The 20737-nt window shown below is 39.1% G+C and overlaps 2 protein-coding genes across 10 annotated transcripts in view; one reads left to right on the top strand and one right to left on the bottom strand.

Moving 5' to 3' along the window:
• The window catches only part of LOC114358255 (hyaluronidase), a 32359-nt gene extending 30818 nt beyond the window's left edge, over positions 1-1541 (top strand). For all 6 annotated transcript variants that reach the window (XM_028312165.1, XM_028312158.1, XM_028312163.1 and 3 more), the window contains one exon: positions 1166-1541. In XM_028312165.1, coding sequence (XP_028167966.1) covers positions 1166-1264 — 99 coding nt within the window. In that variant the 3' untranslated portion in view covers positions 1265-1541. The remainder of the gene's footprint in view (positions 1-1165) is intronic.
• On the bottom strand, positions 345-13431 carry LOC114358254 (titin). Of its 4 annotated transcripts, XM_028312154.1 has the most exons (8): positions 9466-13431; positions 8914-9125; positions 8753-8809; positions 7776-7980; positions 5096-5208; positions 4344-4522; positions 2131-2240; positions 345-1785 (listed from the first exon to the last, which is right to left on the bottom strand). In XM_028312154.1, exons 1-8 carry the CDS (start codon positions 13334-13336, stop codon positions 1484-1486), a joined length of 5049 nt encoding a protein of 1682 aa, XP_028167955.1. In that variant the 5' UTR covers positions 13337-13431; the 3' UTR covers positions 345-1483. The 4 variants fall into 4 exon arrangements, with proteins under 4 accessions (XP_028167955.1, XP_028167956.1, XP_028167958.1 ...); XM_028312155.1 differs by lacking the exon at positions 8753-8809; XM_028312157.1 differs by lacking the exon at positions 4344-4522 and having other exon boundaries at positions 1668-1785.
• Between the last annotated feature and the right edge of the window lie 7306 nt (positions 13432-20737).

The raw sequence follows: 20737 nt of genomic DNA, 5'->3' as shown, positions 1-20737 counted from the left end.
TAATTCTGAAAAATAATAGAAGGATCACATTTTAAGTCGATTCTCCGACATAGTTTTTGTCGAAAAAACAATTTTGTTTGCACGTTTTTAGAGCAGTGTTTAACAATTCATTCGTTATATTGTACCTATGCTTAGGTTGATGTTTGTATTGTAGGTAATTTGAGAATATAGGTAGGTACCCTTTAACTAAAATTTTAAACAATGCCACAATTACATTTAACAGTGGAATAAATTTTGTCTAATTCCATTAAAATTTATGCGAATCAAAATGCCATTCGAATGCTTACGAGTACCAGTGTCTTCTTCATCATCATTACCATGTTCCTTAATTAGTGCTAAACGTCCTCGTTGTTCTTGTTTGCTATCGTTGTATTCATGTAATTATCATTAACATGTTATCATAACCAGTTTGTTGACATTATTTACATGCTGTATTTTGTTGGGCCGAAGATGTTATTCTTTCAGCATCGTATATCAATCCTTCCACCTGAAGTTGTCAGACTTTATGTGAAGGACATAACTATTAGACCGAGTAAATATCTGTAATTATTTCCGAGCAAACCTATCCTAAGTAAACTTGGAACATGTTACATAAAGATATTTTTCAATTTATGTGTCGCATTTGGTAATAAAATTGTTTCCGAATCGAGAGCTTTGGAACTTAAAATTGATAAATAATCACAAATGCTGGAAGGACCATCACTGCTGTGCCTCATCACTATTACTTTTCTTCACCATTACTAATGTCTGTCTCAAATTCTTGTAAGTCTTAGTATTTCTCACTCTTTATAGTGCACTTATTTAATTGTTGTGTGAACTTTCGTAATGTCAATTTCTTGAGCACTATTTTTTCTCCGGAAGTGAATGTGTGGCAATTTAATATCTTTAGAATTTGTAATTTCTCTATCAATTGCATTACTTTATTCAAGAGTTTGGTTCACAAATTCAATGTAATTTTTTCCATGCACTTCTTAATTTTTTTATAGATTTTGTCTTATAATAATCAGATGAAAACATTTGATATGTGAGTGCAACTTATGCATGAGTTGAAACTTATGCATGTATTTTTCCAAAGCTCAAGGAATTGATAGTCTTTCTTAAAGACGCTCTTTGTTGTACCTTTGTCTGTAAATATACGTCTTATATGTATAACTTCTTTGTGTAGGTGGCAGGCACATCCTACGGCACCGTCGTCCAAAGCTACTATATTTACACACTTATTTCTGTCTATTCTATGTTTAATAACATGAAAATTATTTGGTGATTTGAAAAAATCTGTATCTCTGTGTTCTCTATTATTCGTAACTAACGTTTTATCTGTGATATATTTTAGTTTAGATTAAATGAAGTTTAATTGTTAGTTAATAAATATTTTAATGATGTATCCGTTTCTTTTGTTTTGAACACTGAATGTCGTCACTCCCAAATAATAGACTGGGGATATTTCAATAAATATAATAAAGTAACAACACAAAAAACAAAATCAAGCTCCACAAACGAGCATGTAACAGTAGTTTTTGAAGAGCAGCGGCATCTCATCGTCAGATATAAAGTTCCTGTCTGGTCTGACGCTGGCGAAGCTGTTGAATTTGGGTTCGATGAGGACCTTGAGGTCCGTTTCAGCACATTCCTTGATCTTGGCTAAGTCCCTTTGGAGTTCCGTCAGAGTATATGCCGTGACCAAAAACGGTGTCTTCATTTTGAGGATGCAGTTGATTGTTTTAGGCCACGGGTCTTTGCCGTTGTACATCGACGACCTTTTGATGCTGGGGTTGAATGCGCAAACTACAAAATAAATATAAATACATAGATAAATAATCTTGGACATATTGCACCGCGCGATCTAGTTCTAAACTAAGCAAAGTGTCCTGTGAGAAAAATACAACGGATATAAACATACTTAAATACTTTTATTTATTAAATCGATAAAATTATTCAAATTTACGCAAGCAAGAGTGCAAGCGAGCCTTACTTAAATATCTTAGTAAGTACTTGTGAATTTGGAATCACTGAATTTCGACAGACACCTTCGTTTCCTTATTGCCAATAAGGAAACGAAGGTGTATATAAGCCCAATGGCTTTGTAAGCAACAGCACCTATGACAAAGCTATGTGAGATAATGATCGTACCAATGTCAGGGGTGAGGAAGTGGTCACTGTCCCAGTAGTCGTGGTAGGTGGTCTTGTCCTGGAAACTGAACACCACCCTGCGCTTGTTGGTACGGCAGTTCTCGCACAGTCTGAAATAACAACAAGTTATACCTAAGATTTTTTCACATTTATTGTATACCGTTAATACGAATGACGACTTCTTTACTACTACTACTACGAGTGTACTATACTATTCATCAACGCTGCGATTAAGGGGCGTTGCTTTATGACATCACAGCGCTCGTGTGCACACAATGCGTTGAAAACATTACGCTGTAACGACGCAGCGCGCTGGCAACGTCTGCGTGGCAGAGCTTTAGGTCCACCTAGTATTGGACTGACGGCGCTGACACGTGTGGCCCTAGCTGGAACACCTCCCACTTGTGGAGGGCGTCGGCCTTGAACTGAAGCTCATCAGGCATGACTATAGGTTGACTATGGGGACCTATGACGTATGTACTAGACTGCAGCCACCCACCATGCGTGGTCTTACTTGACTCATGCGAGCAGCTGCAGTGGCTGCGATAAGGGACTTGAGGTCTACCTAGCACTGGATTAAAAGCTGCTTGACTCTGATCATCTAGCACTTAACTAAAGACTGACTGGCGCATCCTTACTTGACTCTCGCGAGCAGCGGCAGCGGCACCGAGGAACTGAGCCAAGCACTGGTCTGAAAGCTGACTCGCCTGATCTTACTTGGTCCTGGCAAACAGCTGCGTATCCTTACTTGACTCTCGCGAGCAGCTGCAGCGGCAGCGAGGACGGATTCAGCTCGGGCGCCACCATGGCCACGCCGAGCTCCCGCGCGCCGGGCCGCTGGTGCAGTAAGAACACCTCCCACTTGTGGAGAGCATCAGCCTCGAACTGGAGCTCACCAGGCATTGACTGAGGACCTATGACATATGTACTGGACTGCAGCCACCCACCACGAGTGATCTTACTGTGAGTAGCACCAACGGCTGCAGTGAGGGTTTGAGGTCCAGCGTCACCAAGCTACCTAGCACTGGAACTGTCTGGCACGTTGTGACATGCAAGCGTTCGTGTAGCACTCTCTCTCTCTCTCTTACTTGACTTGTGCGAGCAGCTGCAGTGGCAGCGATTAGGGCTTGATCTCCACCTAGCAGTAAATTGGAGGCTGCTTGACTCTGGCCAGCTAGGACTAGCCTAGAGCTTGCTTGACTCTGGCCACCTAGCACTGGACATCCTGACTCGCGAATTCTTACTTGATTCTTGCCAGCAGCTGCAGATTACGAGCAGCTGCTGATGAGGACTTGAGGTTCGACGCCATGAAGCGACTAGACTGGAAGTTGTTTAACTCATGCCACCTAGCACTGGACTGAAGGCGCTGACTCGTGTGACCCTAGCATTAGACTGGCGGCTGACTCGCGTGTTCTTACTTAAGCAGTGCAAGCGTCGGCGATAAGGGCTTGGGGTCCACCTAGCACTAAATTGGAGGCTGCTTGACTATGGCTACCTAGCACTGGACTGGAGCCTGAGTCGCGTATCCTTACTTGACTCTAGCGAGCAGCTGCAGCGGCAGCGAGGATGGATTCAGCTCGGGCGCCACCATGGCCACGCCGAGCTCCCGCGCGCCGGGCCGCTGGTGCAGTAAGAACACCTCCCACTTGTGCAGAGCATCAGCCTCAAACTAGAACTCACCAGGCATTGACTATGGAGACCTATGACGTATGCACTGGACTGCAACCACACACCAGGTGTAGTCTTACTGCAAGCAGCGCCAGCGGCAACAATGAAGTCTCAAATTGCGGCCACTAATACTTTAATGGAGACTGACTCGCGTAGCCTCACTTAACTCGGGCGATCAGCGCCATCAGAAGGGATGAGGGACCTAAGCCCCTGGCGCATCTAGCACTAGATTGGTGACTACTTGACTCTGACCATCTAGAACTGGACTAGACGCTGACTCGTGTGGCTTGAGCTCCACCTAGCACTATATTGGAGGCTGCTTGACTCTGGCCAGCTAGAACTAGCCTAGAGGTTGCATGAAACTGACCATCTAGCACTTAGACATTCTGACTGGTGTACCCTTACTTGACTCTAGCGAGCAGCTGCAGCGACAGCGATGATGAGGTCTTGAGGTCCGGCTTCACTATAGCCATCTAACACTAGACTGAAGACGCTGACTCATGTGACCCTAGCACTAGACTGGTGACTGACTATCATATCCTTACTTGACTCTAGCGAGTAGCTGCAGCGGCAGCGAGGACGGATTCAGCTCGGGCGCCACCATGGCCACGCCGAGCTCCCGCGCGCCGGGCCGCTGGTGCAGTAAGAACACCTCCCACTTGTGAAGAGCATCAGCCTCGAACTGCAGCTCGCCGCCCACCACGTGGACCGTGCATGTGGCTTTCTGGATACAAATTCAGTCATATACGAGACTATTCCCGTCTCTCGTTCCCACCACTGCAACTCCTGTGTGCAGGATCTACAGCTTGACCGCCATGAAAACCCAACCAATGAAGGTCAAATTCAGTCATATAGTCTCCAAGTTTTGTTCAGACGTCATCGCTTCAGCCAAATGACGGTCACTGCTGGACAAAGGCCTCCACCAAAGATATCCATAACGACCAGAACTTTCCGAGTATGTTTATCATCATCATCATCAGCCTACAGCGGTCTAATGTTGGACGTAAGACTCTCTCAGTCTCTTACAAAATAAGGCATCTCAGAAAGGACTGGACAAGGGAACATGTTGTTTGGATAACCCCCCCCCCGTCACAGGTGGTCACATNCTTACCGCCCGTATTCACAAACATTACTATAAGGTCTCATAGTGCTCGTGGATGCACAGGATGACATATGAACCAATAACAGAGCTCTATTCAACGCCGTGTGTTCGATTTGCTGCTTCACTAAAGCAAGCATCGTTTGTGAATACGGACGTATGTCTTCCTAAGGGTCATCTGCTGTCGTCTTCGCTTACCTTAGCAGTGCCGTTCGCGTTGGTCAGCTTGGCGTAAGTCTGGAGGCAGTACGCAGTTGTCAGCGGGGCTGTAGCGATCTGCGTCAGCGCCGCGTATTGGATGTCGTTCATGTCTGTGGAGAACCATCATCATCATCGTCATCATCCTGTACAAATGAAGTTAGAAATAAAGAAACAAATATTACTTAGGCCCAGAACAGACGGTGAAACGCAACTGCAACTGCACGTTTCAAACCGGTTTCAAACTGGTCGCGTCATGTGTGGTCTCTCAACGGACGCTATGGCAGAAACTTAGATGCAACTCAAAAGTAACTAGCAGTTGCATTGTTGTTGCAGTTGCGTTTCACCGTCTGTTCTGGGCCTTAGAGAACAAAGAAAGTATACGGAAAAAAGGCAGAAATAGCACATAAATATTACAAGGAAATAAAAAGTGAACTGAGCAGTGCCACCCTGTTGCAACAGCGATGACCATCGCAAAGGGACTCCACTCAGCATATGCCGTGGTCCACGGCACTAACGGCACTTAAATTACGAAACTGCAACTACATTAGATGCTAGGTATCCTTGAGCTTGATGTACTGTCTATAGGATAAGAATGTTAGAATCCATAAGGACGTTTGTACATACTTTATAGCCCGACCAGGAACATAAAAACCCTCGCCATGTTGCGGAAAACTAATGGTACTAATTTCTTTTAATGGCAACAGTAACTGAAAACTTCATTGACATGTCACCTTGCAAACTGTCTATTGCTGTCAAAGTGTAAACAAACTTTAACTTAAATGTGTGCAATTGATTTTGTGAATTAAATTGCTAAAAACTTTTTATAGTCGTGAAAGAAAAGTGGTTCACAATGTGTTAAAGTATTGGTCGAAGAGACATACTAAGGGTTCGGACAATATTTTCATTGAATAATGTTTCCGACAACGGTTGTCAAATTGACTGACATGTTTATCGTATAGTACAGTCCAATATGAAAATTAACTGTGGTTTGTTTTAACTGCCTATTTTAAAGTTTTTTGTCACTTTGTAAGTATTAAATTTTATGGAATTGGGAAAGAAGTACAGAGTTTGAAGCGTTCATGAGCAGACATTGCAGTTGAATATTCAAGTTCTGAATTTGATTATGTTATTGATGAATAATAAAATAAATCCTACTAGCTCCATTGATGGTTTCATTTAATTTATTCAAACCAGGTTACCTAAATAATCTTTTTTCGTTAATTTATGAAAATATCAAATTAGCCCGTAATCCTGAATCCTGATACATAAAGTTAACCTATTAATTTAACACTGGTACGACTGTATTTAGTTTTGCACTATCAAATGCAACTAAGTAGGTTTACAGTCTAACCTGGATTTCAGAACGAGTTTGCGCACTAAAGCCGGGCGGGAGTAACGACCAATGCACACACATGTGATTCGTAATTTTTGTAGAGAAATCTTCTCTATTCAATTTTAATAGCAATAATTCCAAGATGACAAAGGATCTCCTATGCAAATCTAGAGACACATGAACATTTTATTACGATTATGCCTGAATCAGTTCTATTTTCGCGCATTCTAATATTATCCTCCAACATCCAACCGCATCAGATTAATATCGCGACTAAAATTAGATTTAAGCCATTTACACGCTAAGACTACCAACCGGGCAGCATGGAAGGCATTGGGGGAGGCCTATATTCAGCAGTGGACGTCCTATGGCTGAGATGATGATGATGATGATACACTAAGACTTATTGCATCTGTTACATTCAGTCGCGATGGAGTGCCAGTACTGCCTTCGTCAATTTTCGGGTTACCTACCTTCTTAGCATCATCAGCATAAAGTAGTGCGAGTGGGTAAAGGTAGACAATATCTACACTACTACTATCAGGCATTCGGAATTCGACAACTATGAGTTCGATTATAGCAGTTTTAATAAGTTTTATTACCGCAATAAGCGGCAGCCCGCGACTTCGTAGGCGTGGGTGGATCCCGTTTTACCCCCTTAGGGGTGGAGTTTCGTAAAATCCTTTCTTAGCGGATGCCTACGTCATAACATCTACCTGCATGCCAAATTTCAGCCCGATCCGTCCAGTGGTTTGGGCTGTGCTTTGATAGATCACTATGTCGGTCACCTTTGAGTTTTTATATTTAGAAGAACATAAATCGCAAACGCAGGCCACACAAGCGGCACCTACAAAGGCAGAATTTTACTTGCTATTGCTATTGTACTGAAAGTTGTCGCGCTTAAAATAATTAAAATAGTCATAGTGTAGCCAGCCTAAGCTATTCCTGGATTTGCGAGTGCCCAACTAGGACAAAGCTAAATTGAGTTTAATGTAGTCGTTATGATAACATTTGCTTGAAGAGAGATATTTTAACATCTAACCATAAACTATGAATTTGAATTAAATCACAGCAATATTCGTTTTCAAATTCACAGAAACACATTCGGAGAAAATCTTTTAATTTTATTTTGGACTACAAATTGTAATAAAATAAAATCTTACTATATTTAAGGTATATTATAAGTAGATTTTACTACTAACCTTACTACTATACTCTATTTTTCTACATAATATGTATAAACTTTCACGCGATTGAAAAGGTAACAGAACAACGCTGTACCTTTACCTAAATGTTACATTTAGTTTCCTCAATCTACTACAATCTAAAGTCCCATCTACTCACCAATCTTCTCCTCATACATGCTGGCCAGCACCTCGTTCATCTTCTCCGAAGTCTGCGGCTCCACCATGATCCGTCCAGGCAGGGGCGGCTCCAACCGCCCTCGCGTCTGCTGGTAGCACACTAACTTCTGGTAGAGAGAGTATGACTTGCACCAGCGCTGGTGGGCCTTGGGGAAGTGTGAGGGATGCTCCGAGCAGAAGGATATCTGAGGATGAAAAGATGCTTGTGTTGCTGTAATAGTACAAAGTATGTTAATATCGTATGTTTCGAAGACTCTTTAGACCAAGCTTACACCATCAGTCATTTAGCAAAATGTTTTTTTTGATCTACCGGAAATATGCGGCCAAGCAACCAGAGGTTAAGTCTGAGTCAGTCTTATAGTCGTGCTCCTACAGCAGTGGTTCTTAACCTTTCAGTCACGGGGGACCATTTTACCAAATTTCTGTCTTGTCAGGGACCACTTATATTTTTTCAAAATCCTATGAAAGGGGAGGTCAATTTCTCGCCCACTGTGCGCCGTTTGCGTTGTGTTGACTCGACTCATCACGTCACGTCACTTGTTTATTATGATGTCTTCGTTGACCACTTGGAATGCGGACCACCAGTTAAGAACCACTGTCCTGCAGAGTGGACTAAATGGCCTGATGACGAATAGTATGACGGCGCCAGGTGGCGCTAGAGCCTAGACCTTCTTGCAAGATACTATGTTTAAAGTATCTATCTTTAGTCTATCACACACACATTTTTGTTTTGTTTTTCTATTTAAATTGTTTTTTAAATTAAATAAAAGATAAAATTTAATCTAAACACTAAATTTTAGTCTTATGTTTTTTTGAGGAGGAGCCTAACTCTCGTTACACAGGTTAACCTTATACGAGAGCGGCACATATCTTGTAATTGTAAAGTGTTTATTTAATAAAAGTATTTTCATTTTTAATTTTTCATTTTCATTTTTTAGTTTTCACCATATTTCTTACCTGCCAGCAACTATCGCAGTATTCACGGGGCAAGGCAAGGACGCGGGTTGAATTACCCTGTGATTGATTACAATGATTAATCTGTGTTTCCTAGCGTTGTCGTAGGTAAGTGTGCAATTAAAGTACCCAATTTTTTAAATTACATTCATCGTTCTCCTTACCTGCCCGCAACCCTCGCAGTCCACCAGCTTATTCTGGCGCCACTCGCGGCAGGCAGGGGCGGCGCATACTCGAGGATACAGCAGGGCTTCCTGCTCGAACGGCGCCAGTCTTCGCTTGAGCACCTTCTCGCAAGAGACTATAGTCTGCATGCGGAGCAGCCGGTAGTCCTGGCCCGTGATGTTCTTTGAGTCCGCGTAGATGTGCTTTTGATCTGTTGAATTTTCAGTGTTGTGAAACCAAGGTTGTAAAGTTATAAATGAAAATATATCGGATGTGTATCGCCTTGTGGGAATACTATAGCGAGTCCTGGTTTATCTGTCTAAGCGTTAACTACGCTACGTGGCATAGGAGACGGTAAAGTTTTTTTTGGACTTCAATGAACAAGGTCAACTTTCCAAAATAAAATGTGATGAACTGTGAAAACCATCTAAAATCACCGACTTATCATTTACTATTATGATTACATACTTATTTGAAATAATAGAAGATTTGTAAAACAAAAATCTTACTTGTACATTAATTTGGAATGTAGGTTGATTCACAATATTTACCCTTTAAGTGCACGATGGTTGACACAGCAAAACAGAATCCTTGATGTTTCGCCCAATCCTCATCCTTGTGTTTGGCGCTGCAGTAAAACATCAAATTACAAAAGTTACAGGGCACTCGAGTTTGCTTCAGTTCTTTCTTACAAACATGGCAGGCGCTTTGCAAGAAAACTTTCCTAAAACTGTATTTGTAGACAAACTCGTCATTCTCATTGGTCACTGACGAAAACGACTCGTCAATCGATTTCGTCTTCAAAAACTTTCGAATATTATCAGTCTGAGTATCCTTCGATTGTTTGTTATCTTCAATTTGAACGGCATCTTTTATTTTAACCTTAGCCAGGATTGTATTCGGTGCTTTATTCTTTTCTTTTTTGTAATCGGTTCTATTCGATTGTACAGGAATATTGGGGTGACCTAGCAAGTTTTTTGGCGGCGAAACAGGGTTAATTTTTTCATCTCTTTTATCTGGTTTTGTATCTTCTACCGGAGCTACTATTTTAATCTCGGGATTTACATGCGAAGCCTCAATGATTTGAGTTTGATTGCCTTCGTTTACGATCATTTCAAATGTCTTGTTAATGTCATCTGCGCTTGAAGTCATGGCATCTTCAAAATTTTCAATTGGCTCGAAATCTGGTTTATTATTTTGATCACCATCCAGATCAGAGGGATTTTTCACGTCATCTGTTGGCAATACTGCATGTTGTTTCTCTTTATCTTGTTTTGTTTCAGACTTTTGTTCAGATTTTCCCTCTTTTTTGGCTGATTCTTGAGCTGGTTCTTTTGATTCAGAACTAGCAGTTGTACTTTCAGTTTGAGTGACTGCTTGAGCGGTTTCTTGTTTGCCTTTTTTCTTATTTTTCCCCTTATTTTTATTGTCTTTTCTTGCTGGAATAGCGGGCGGAACAGATGTGTCAGGTAAAGTTTCTTGCTGTTGTGGAACTTCAGTAGCGGTTGCAGTTGGTTTCACGATATCTTCGGCTACTTTTATCGGAATATTTTTGACATCGCGTTCTTTGCTCACACTTTTATCTTTTCTAGCAGGGACAATTGGTGGAGATATTGTTTCAGTATGTTTTTCTAGTGGTTGAGGTAAATTAGTAGCTGTTAACATTTTCTCAGATGGTTTGGGTTTTGTTTCCTTTTTATGAGAGTCTTTTTGCGATGTTTGTGTAGCCGAAGTAGTTATTTCAGCAGGTTTAGTGTCGACTGAAGGAGTTGCAATAGTTTCTTCAATTTTCTTCTCTTGAGGTTTAGGAGTTTCGATTTTTTCTGGTTGTTTAAACATAAGTTCACTAGGCATTTTGACGTCAGGCGATTTGGGCTCTACACGAGTATGAGCGGTCTTTTCTTGAAATTTTCGTTCTATTTCTCCTTCACTCTTTTCCATGGCTGAGAACTCAGCCAAAGATCTTTCTATAGAAAGTCTTAATTCTTCCATGTCTTGGTTTACTTCCATCATTTTAGATTTAATATCCGTCTTTTCTTGTTCACCTTTGCCGGGCACGGGAACGGCAGTTACTTCAGAAATTTGGACACCAACAAACACACATTCGGGGGTAACTTGTGGAGTTTCTCCAGATCCTTGAATGAAGGGTGTATCGGGAATATCAGTAGGTATTTGTAATTTCATTTCTTCTATTGTTATCTCTTGGATCAATGTATTATTATTATCATCGATAAGGTCTTGGCTTGTAGCTCTAGGATGCTGGATGATGTCAGGAATAAAGTCACAAATAGAACTATCGGATTCGTCAGTTTTGAGGCTTCGTATTTCTATGTCTTCAGCTGTAGGTATGTCATGGAAGATGTCAGACTTTTCGTGGCTTTTTGCCTTATTTTTCTTATTATCTGTACTACTTCCGGGCTTAGCTTCTTGTTTTTGTGGCATTTCTGTTACAGACGCAGCAGTTTCTTTTATTTCATGTGCAGCGTCAGTACCAAGAGGTAATTTCGGCGACTTCTTTCGTTTTTTCTTTGATTTAGTATCAGGAATGTTGGTGTCATCTGGTTTAATATCTTTCGCTTCTGGCATAAGCTCTTTTGTTGTTCCTATAGGTGTAGGTATTTCAATCTGTCCAGGAGAAATAGTACTTTCTTTTTGAGGTTCAACGACTTCTGTTGAGAAAAGAGGTGTCATTGATTCAAACTTTGTTTCCATTTGAGCAATTGGTGGTTCATCCGGGCTAATATTTTTAGGTTCATTGTCTGATTCAGCTGTTGTTTTAGTTATACTTTTAGCTGGCTGTTCTTGTTTATTAGGCTTTGGAGATTTCTTTCTCTTTTTACTTTTGTCACTTTCAGGTATTTTGATCAACTCTTCAAACGCTTCAGTAATAATAGCATCTTGAGATTTTATTTCAGCCACTGGCTGTTTTTCAGTAACTACAGTTGGTTTTATTAGAGTTTGTGGCTCTTCTTTCAAAATTTCAGGATTAATTTCAACTTCAGGTTTCGTTTCAACTTCAATTGGAGTTGCTGGTTTTTGCTCTTGTTTCCCAGGTTTGGGCGACTTTTTTCGTTTTTTGTTTTTATCTTTTTCAGGCAAATCTAGTGATTTTATATCAGGACTACTAGGTTTAGGTTCCACGTCGCTTATTTCTTCTTTAGTTTCTTGTAAAACTGACTTAAGTTCTGCAATGTTTGTTTTGACATCTTCTTTTATTGGAGTACCTACAGGTTTTTCTTCTTCTTTCATTATTTCAGATCCCATAGACTCTTTTTCTTGTGCTTCAGATAGTTCTTGAGAGTGGTGATCACCTTTCCCTTTACGTTTCCTTTCAACAGGCTTCGCGATTTTGGCTTTTGGTGTCACATTTTCATCTGCCTCTTTGCTTTTTACAGACGAATCTTCTGCTGGGACATTTTCTTTCGGGGATTCTTGAACAATAGTTTTTTTAAGTTCGTCAGCAGTTTCAGTTATTGGTATAATTTCAGGCATTTCGATATCAGAATCGTCTTTAATTTCTTTTTCTTTTGGGGGTTCTTTTTTGTCTTTCTTATTTTTCTTTTTATTTTTACCAGGAGGCTCATGAAGTGGGATTGCAGGTGCACTTTCTGGATTATCAGTACTTTTTTCTACATTTTCCACTTCAGGTTTGGTTGAAGCAGTTTTATGGCTTACATTCTTATTTTTATCCTCCTTTGAAGCAACTTGAACAATTTCTGGTTGTATTTTTATTTCTTCAATTGGTGGATTTTCTACAGTCTTAACATCAGTCTTATCATCTATTAACAATTTTTGAAAAGCACTTGTGCAACTAAGTTCCTCAGCTTTTTCAGATCGCTCTGAATCGTTTCGTTTCTTTTTCTTGTTCTTCTTTTTCGACGACTTAGCTTCTTGGTCACCCGCATCTTTAGGTTTTGATTCTTCTTTCACACACAACTCAGATTCTTGAATCTTCTTTTCATCGATCAAAGAAACTTCTTCTTCAGCCTTTTCTGTAGTTTTAGTGTCGGGATCTACAACTTTCTTGTTTTTATTTTTTTTCTTTCGTGAATTCGGTGCTACGTTTTCTTCAATCACAATTTCTTGCGTTTCGACTTCAACGATTTCAATTATTTCCACTGCCTCACTCGGCTTTTCCTCTTGATTTTCATCGTCGTCTTTATCGTGTTTTTTCTTCTTACCTCGATTTCTTTTTGGTTTATTCGGAGAATCATCTTCGGTTTCCTTCACTTCCACTACAGGAATCACCTCACTTATTATTTCAGGGACACGTAAGTCAATTTTTTGCGCACTTGCGACTTCACCTGCACTTACGATTTCAGCAGCTTCAACATCTTTACTTGGTTCTTCTACTTTTTGGGGTGGGTTCGGAGTTTGGGGTTTATTTGGTTTCGATTTGTTCTTATTCTTTTTACTATTCATTTCTAAAGGGTTTCGTCACTTTCACTAAAACTCCAAGGTACGTCTGGCCAAATCTAATTTCAGTGTTCATCTGACCGTTTTGTATGTGCCATTTTATTCTTGTCTTGGACGTGTAATATTTGAAATGTCAATCTGCACCCATTAAATAAAATCCTACTTTATTCCTCAAGCAGTAAGGTGTATTTTTAAGTGGAATACATTAGTGTGGTAGTCGTTTTCTGTATGCACCTGGATATGAGGAAGTAAACCGCTGCCAAAAGTGCATTGCTGCGCTCGCGCCGGCTTGGGAACGTGCTAAATATAGAGCAACTCGCAAGACAATACCGATTGATTGTTGTCGCTGTTACATCGGATATTAATTGCAAATGAACAAATGACACTTGATTTATCTTAATCGTTAGATATGGGTATTTTCCCTGACAAATTACTATAAAATATTAGCAACTTAAGTGGTTTCTCTCTCACGCGTATATTTCAGTACGATACAATAAATAAATACCTACCACGTGTGTTAGTACAAAAGTAACCTGTGGCATTTAGCAACAAAGTAACTTTCTATTGGTAAACTGACATTACTCTGGTCAAAAAACTAGACATTCATAAACATACAAACTAACAACCATCCCAACTAATATTATAAATGCGAAAGTAAGTCTGTCTGTCTGTCTGTCTGTCTGTCTGTCTGTTACGCTTTCCCGCTTAAACCTCGCAACCGATTTTGATGAAATTTGGCATAGAGATAGTTTGAGTCCCGGGAAAGAACATAGGATAGTTTTTATCCCGGTTTTTGAAACAGGGACGCGCGCGATAAAGTTTTTCTGTGACAGACAAAATTCCACGCGGGCGAAGCCGCGGGCGGAAAGCTAGTGATATAATAATTGTTTAGCTGGCGACAGTGGATCGCCAACAAAGTTTTAAATGTTGTAGCGATTTTGAATAACTCTTTTTAACTGTAAAACTTTTCAAAAATTAGAATGAATAAACTCTGAATAGCGCACTAAATTAACGAGTTAGTCATAAAATACGGAAGCCATTCAGATTTGAGTTTTAAAGCAAAAAATTGTCTATCACAGCATATTCAACATCAAAATGATATTTTTAAACTCAGTTTACAATCCAAATACAACAGCTTATACGAGCTTATTCCCATAGCAATCAGATCCTACCCATACAATTTCCATGTCAAAATTGTCACTTAACTTCGGAACAAAACATTTTTGACAATACACTCTGTCATTATCCCGAACACGATCGGTGTGTCACAACCATCTCGCGTGACCTACATAAATCTTTTGCGGGGGTATGGTCAGTCGAGTCCTTAAAAAAGGGGTAAAAAACCGCATCGAGTTACACCCCTGTAAAGGGCAAGGGCGACGCAAAGTCACTGTGGGGGTTCCGTCTACAACAAACGTGTAGGTAGTTTGTGAGTGAATTTATGCTGTAATATAATAATACAACGATAACTTTTGTCAGTTATTCCAGTTATTGGTACTATAATTTCAGGTATTTCGATATCATAATCGGAAACGTTTCACTAATCCTTTGGTAGCAGTTTTCATTCCAGTTTTTGGGATATTCGCGCGATAATGACATTCTGTAGCAGACAGAAATTCACGAAAAAGAGCCTGTCTAATGGGTGTGACTACATCGCTTCTTAGCGATAAGGCCGCCTAATTGTGCTACACACTTCATGTCTTCAATGTCATAATCGCATAAGGGTTTTGCAACTCCCATTGAGGTACCCTAATAATCAAACAAAACTGAACCTTACGCCGATCATCAAAGGTAGAAGCAGCATTGAGTTTTTGCATAAATACCTCATAATCCCGAGTAGCCCCCGATTTAAAATGGTAATTTTAAGGGCTGTATTAAAGGGCCCCACCCTCCGTCAAATGTTAGTCAGGGTGCGAGATATGGTTGTCACCTTTTTTTGAAGGTAATATAGTATTCCTTCCAAAACATTGCTATAAGTACTAATGGGAAGTTAAAGAAAAAAAGGACACATCTTATTTTACATGTGTCTTAACTTTGGTTAAGAAAGGCTTATGATTTTTAAAATAATTAAAGGAATTTGAGCAATTTAGATCCATATTAAAATAAATAAACAATGATATTTACTAAGGTCAAAATTTGATATTAGAGATCATGAGGAGGCCTATCGAATGTTGCAGGGTTATCCATTGTTTTTGGGACACCCTGTATAATACAGCACGGGTGGCAACCCTATTGCCAGACCCGCAAACTGGTTCTTTCCATCTCGTTTTGAGTTTCTTTGTTCTAAAATTAGGTCATTTGCCAGATCGTGCGGATCCATAATATGCATTATTCATAATGTTTTGCAAGTTTGATTAATGTTTGTATTGGGACTTTGGATTTGTAAGAAAGAATTTTAGTATTACGCATCTAAAGCCCTTTAAATTGGTAGAGTTAGTACTGTGACAAGCAAGCGCGTGCGGTAAATGCCAACTAGGTACTACGTTGGAGGTCGCGGATTTGATTCCCGCACAATAAAAACATTTTTGCTGAACATTTTGTGTACATATCTTAGGAAGATTTTGTGAAAAGTATTCATCATCATCATCATTTCAGCCACAGGACGTGCACTGCTGAACATAGGCCTCCCTCAATGATTTTCACATCGTCCGATTGGTAGCGGTGCATCCAGCGCCTTCCTGCTACCTTTGAGGTTGTCGGTCTACCTTGTTTGAAAAAGTATTATTTTTTAATTCAAACCCTTGTCCGTTTTTCACAAGCTTTGGTAAGTTTGAGACTAACTGACGCTGTGTAAAATGTGTTTTTTTTTAACTTTAGCCGGTGCTGTCTGAGCAACGGTATAGGTATCTGAAAATCAGTAGAGTTATACAAACTCTTTTGCTGAATAATCTTTAGAGCAAAATCAAAATCCTATTTCCTCTTCATCCAAACATGTTTCTTCCAATTTTCCAGCCTGAATGTGATTTCCCTCGATCATATAAGGCGCAATAAAAGTACGCCTTCCCTTGATGCAAATTGCAAACGCTTTGAATGCTACTGTAATACATTTCTCGCCAGGGTCGGATTAGCCTTAGGCAAACTGCCTAGGAGCCCCACAGCTCTTGGTTCATCTGCTCCAAATAAAAATACAATAGCGGACCAGACCCTATCAATAATAATCACATCAATATGACTGTCATCTCTTCTTTCGGTAAAATGGCATTCTCTCTTTCTACAAACAAAATAGCCAAGTAATCACACTATAGCCATGATTTTAGCCACACCGGTCTAGTCATTGTAGTTTCTGGACCGTTTTATTCTGGTTGCAGATCACAGCTTCTCTCAGTATTCGCATAGTTTGCAGTTTACACATGATTAAGGGAAACAGCGTCAGCTATGCGTGCTAAGCCAAACTAACTTACACCCGTATTCACAAACGATGCTTGCTTAAGTGACGCAGAAAATCGAAAGCACAGCATTGAATAGAGCTCTCTGATTGGTTCATATGTCACCCTGTGCGTCTACGCGCACTGTGAGACTTCATAGTGATGTTTGTGAATACAGGCGCTAGCTTAGCTCTCGATCTGCAACCGACATTCACATAACAGTTGAAAAGCGCTAATGACCTTTTTAGTTTTTTTTTAAACGGGCGAAAATTGGCCCCTACGATTGCATACCGTATGGGCCCCAGCCCAGTAAGTCCGGCCCTGTATCTCGCCTCCGAGGCGCATAGTGCGGAGTTGCAATTACATTACTCCAGTGAAAGGCGACAATATTTCCACCTCTCATTCCTGGCACGCTCCGAGGAACAAATAAGGCATTTCTTTTTACCTTCGGAGTCCCGTGGGAATGTGAGGGAAACGATTTATGGGATATCCCGAATGTAGTTTGTATATCTTCCAGACTACCTACAAAAGCTGCTGCTGAAGTACTAAATCTTGCAAAAGGACATAATTGTTTATCTGTGTAAATTGTGTAATGCGCAGTATAGCAAAGACTACTTTAAAACCTATATCATATCATCTTATGTCTATATTAGTCGCCGTAATATCCAAGGTCGATTCATGAAAGCGCATTATGCATTACTGATTAAAGCTTGTTTGTAAGTACCTAACTACTCAATTTACTCAATCAGGAGGATTTGATGAGTGCTACTGACAACGCCACTCTTGTGAAGGAGTTTTGGGCTGACACTGTGTAGGTTTGTTGTCGACACGAAAAGAAGAAGAAGTACCTAACTGCCTAAAGCTTTCTGTATAAATCATATTTAAATTAATAACACTCACAACTAACAAGAGATCAGCTGTTATTATTAAACAAAAAAGTTATTTATTCCCCAATTCCTCATGCACATCAAAAATGTATCGTGCGGAACTCGAACCCACGATCTGTGGCTAAGTCCATCGAACCACGGCTGTAGAATTGCAAATGTATCAGTTGTAATATAAAACATGTATGACGTACGGAACACTCGGCCGCGCACAGCACATGTCGCGATAGTCCCGGGGGAACAGGGTAGTGTGGCACGCAGAGAAAACGTTAACCGACTGCGACGTAAAAAGGAGTAATGAGTTTACAGTTTTTTAAAAATAAAAAAGAAGCAAAAATAATTTACATTACGTACCTATAATATGAGACTTTCCGAAGCGAAGGGAAGACAACTCAATAAATATCAATATAGTTTTTAGAAAATAAATACGTCAAGAACTTTCGAGTTAACTTTTAACCGACTTTAAAAAATGATGTTTTCATTTCGGTTTTTTGTTTTTGGTATGTTTGTTACCTTATATGTAACTGTATATTTACAGGACTGACATTTTTAAGTTGAGAGTGAGTATTTTTTCATTGAATAACTTGAATCATTTCTTAATATCTGTGTCTAATGTCCATGGATACAGCTTGACTTGCCCAAGCAAAGCTAGTCTGTTTGTCTTGAAAGATAGATAAAGAAAGAATAAAATGAAGTACAACGCCCATATGGCGCAACATTACAATCATTTGTATTTTTTTACGAACAAAGTTTTCTCTGCTCAAATCTACTCTGCCCCACATGTCGCAATATGTAAATAGGGCGCACGTTACATTTCTCTCCCGTTGAATAATTCGTACGCGTAATAAAAAGCAAGGGTGCGTGCGGGGTTCGAATCCCGGCGCCTGCGAGGTTTGACCCTTTGCTCCAATTTCGGGAGTGACAAGACGGCGATAATGTTTTTGACAGGACTTGGATTAAAAAATATGAAGTCCTAATCGCTAAAAGCGTAATCGAATGTAGTCAAATGACCGTGGGGGATTTGAAATCATAAATGAGTAATTTTAACGACTGTTTTGATTTTTGAAAACACGAAAACATGATTTTGATAGTCCGAAATTTCTTTGGTAGAGACGAGGTGCTTACTTTACAAGTGTTAATAATATAAGTTGTTTAAAATTAGTTTTTTTTAGGGTTCCGTACCTCAAAAGGAAAAAACGGAACCCTTATAGGATCACTTTGTTGTTCNATTATCTTTTCTGTTTTCATTTCTTGTTTTTTTTGTCTTATTTCTTCTTCTGTATATTATTATTTTCTTTTTTCTTCGTTTTCTTTTATTTTTTCTTGTTTCTTCTTCTTGATATAATATCTTTATGATAAGAAGAAAGATAAGAAGAATAAAAATAGTAAAAACAAGATGAAATACAGACTGAATAAATGAATGAAGAATAAGACAAAAAAAGGATAAAAAGAAATAAAATATGAGAAGATGAAAGAAAAAAAATAATAAGAAGAAATAAGACGAAAAAAAAAACAAAGAAAATTAATATTATTTTGTATCCAACTTATAACGTATTACTTCATTCAGAGCTTCCTCGTTGTGGATAAAAAAATACTAGAAAACGATTCTAAGAACTCCACTTGCATTTTAGTCGGCCGCTTGGTGTAGTGTTTCGAAACGGACTACTATTCCGGACTGGGTGTTTTCTATGTATATGTATGATTTAAAAAGAAAAGCATTTAATATGTTTATATCCGTTGTCTAGTACCTATAGTACAAGCTTTGCTTAGTTTGGGACTAGAAGCGCAGTCTAAAATGTCCAAGGATATTTATTTATTATTTCTTATTCTTCAACAGATAATCAAGAGAAAGAGGTATTTATTATAAATTGCTCTTCCAGCATTTCAATTTTATTATTCAATCTTGCTTGATGAAATCTTATCAAGTTTCTTTACATGGTTACAACATTTTCACCATTCCTTTGCACTAATTTGTGAGATTCACCTGTAGGTAAACCTCAATAAAGCAGCTATTAAGAAAGAAAAATACTAACGAAAGAAATAAACTAAATGTAATCTTAACATTTCAGTCCGACTTACCTGTCAACTCAACGACGTGCTATAAAATCAAAGATTGAGTTTAAATTACGCCATATTTTACAATACACATTGAAAACAATATAACTCGCTTGAGTTTTTTTTTATATATTTTCACAAAAATAACAAGTAATCATGAAGATTCACAAAATTTCTGCAGTGGTTGACAAATCTCGCAATTTGTTTTGACAGGTGACAATAAAGCCATAGACAATTTCCTTATGAAAGCCACACTTTTCCAATATTTTTGTTTGCCATGAGATTCTGGTAGACCTATACAGGAGAGCACTTGGCACTACTATCAATCAATACTTTTAAAGGCTAAATGACAAAATTTCAATTATTTGTCCGTCAGACAGATATTAGAAAATATTAAACTCATATTTTTTATTTTCTCTCATAATTAAATAATTAACAGTCCTTCATCGAGTTTAAATGGCGCGTGACGTCACGCTTGAGTAGATTTTTTACTCAAAAGTGACGTCACGCGACATTTCAACTCAATATAATACTGTAATTATTAGATTATGAAAAAAAAATGTCTCCAAAATATTTTTATTATCTGTCTGACGGACTGAATAGAATTTCGATTTCATTACCCAGTCAACATCCCTATTATTGCCACGTTGGATAACCTTATGAAAAGGAGTTGTCCCAAAATGTATGGAGCCTAGGCCCACAACCTGTACACCTACCAAAAAGAAGGGCTTTTAAATGTACAACAGTTTCTTATTATTCAATTTCTTTTAAATAGCTTAGTTTATTCGCTTAAAACAAAAGATTGTTAAGAAAATAGCAATACTCAACCACAAAAACCATCATGGTGGACGAATGTCATTTTGATGACATCTGTCACTTTTGACATTAAGTCGTATCTTGGTGGAGAGTGACAGATGAAATCTGACAGCGACTGACGTTTAGTTAGTCTATGGTTCATCTTTTTTTTTTATCTGACGCCATACGCCATCTTGTGTATGCATTTGAGAATGATAATTCATGAATAGTTTTTGATTTTGAGCGGCTAAATTATATGCTAGAAATAGTTATTTATATTTTTCCCTTAATCAGTAGATTTTTCTTGA

The sequence above is a fragment of the Ostrinia furnacalis genome, unplaced genomic scaffold (assembly GCF_004193835.3).
Source record: "Ostrinia furnacalis isolate ACB-3 unplaced genomic scaffold, ASM419383v2 OfSCF3824, whole genome shotgun sequence".
NCBI lineage: Eukaryota > Metazoa > Arthropoda > Insecta > Lepidoptera > Crambidae > Ostrinia > Ostrinia furnacalis.
The sequence above is the reverse complement of the archived record's forward strand: the minus strand, read 5'-3'. Positions and strand labels throughout refer to the sequence as shown.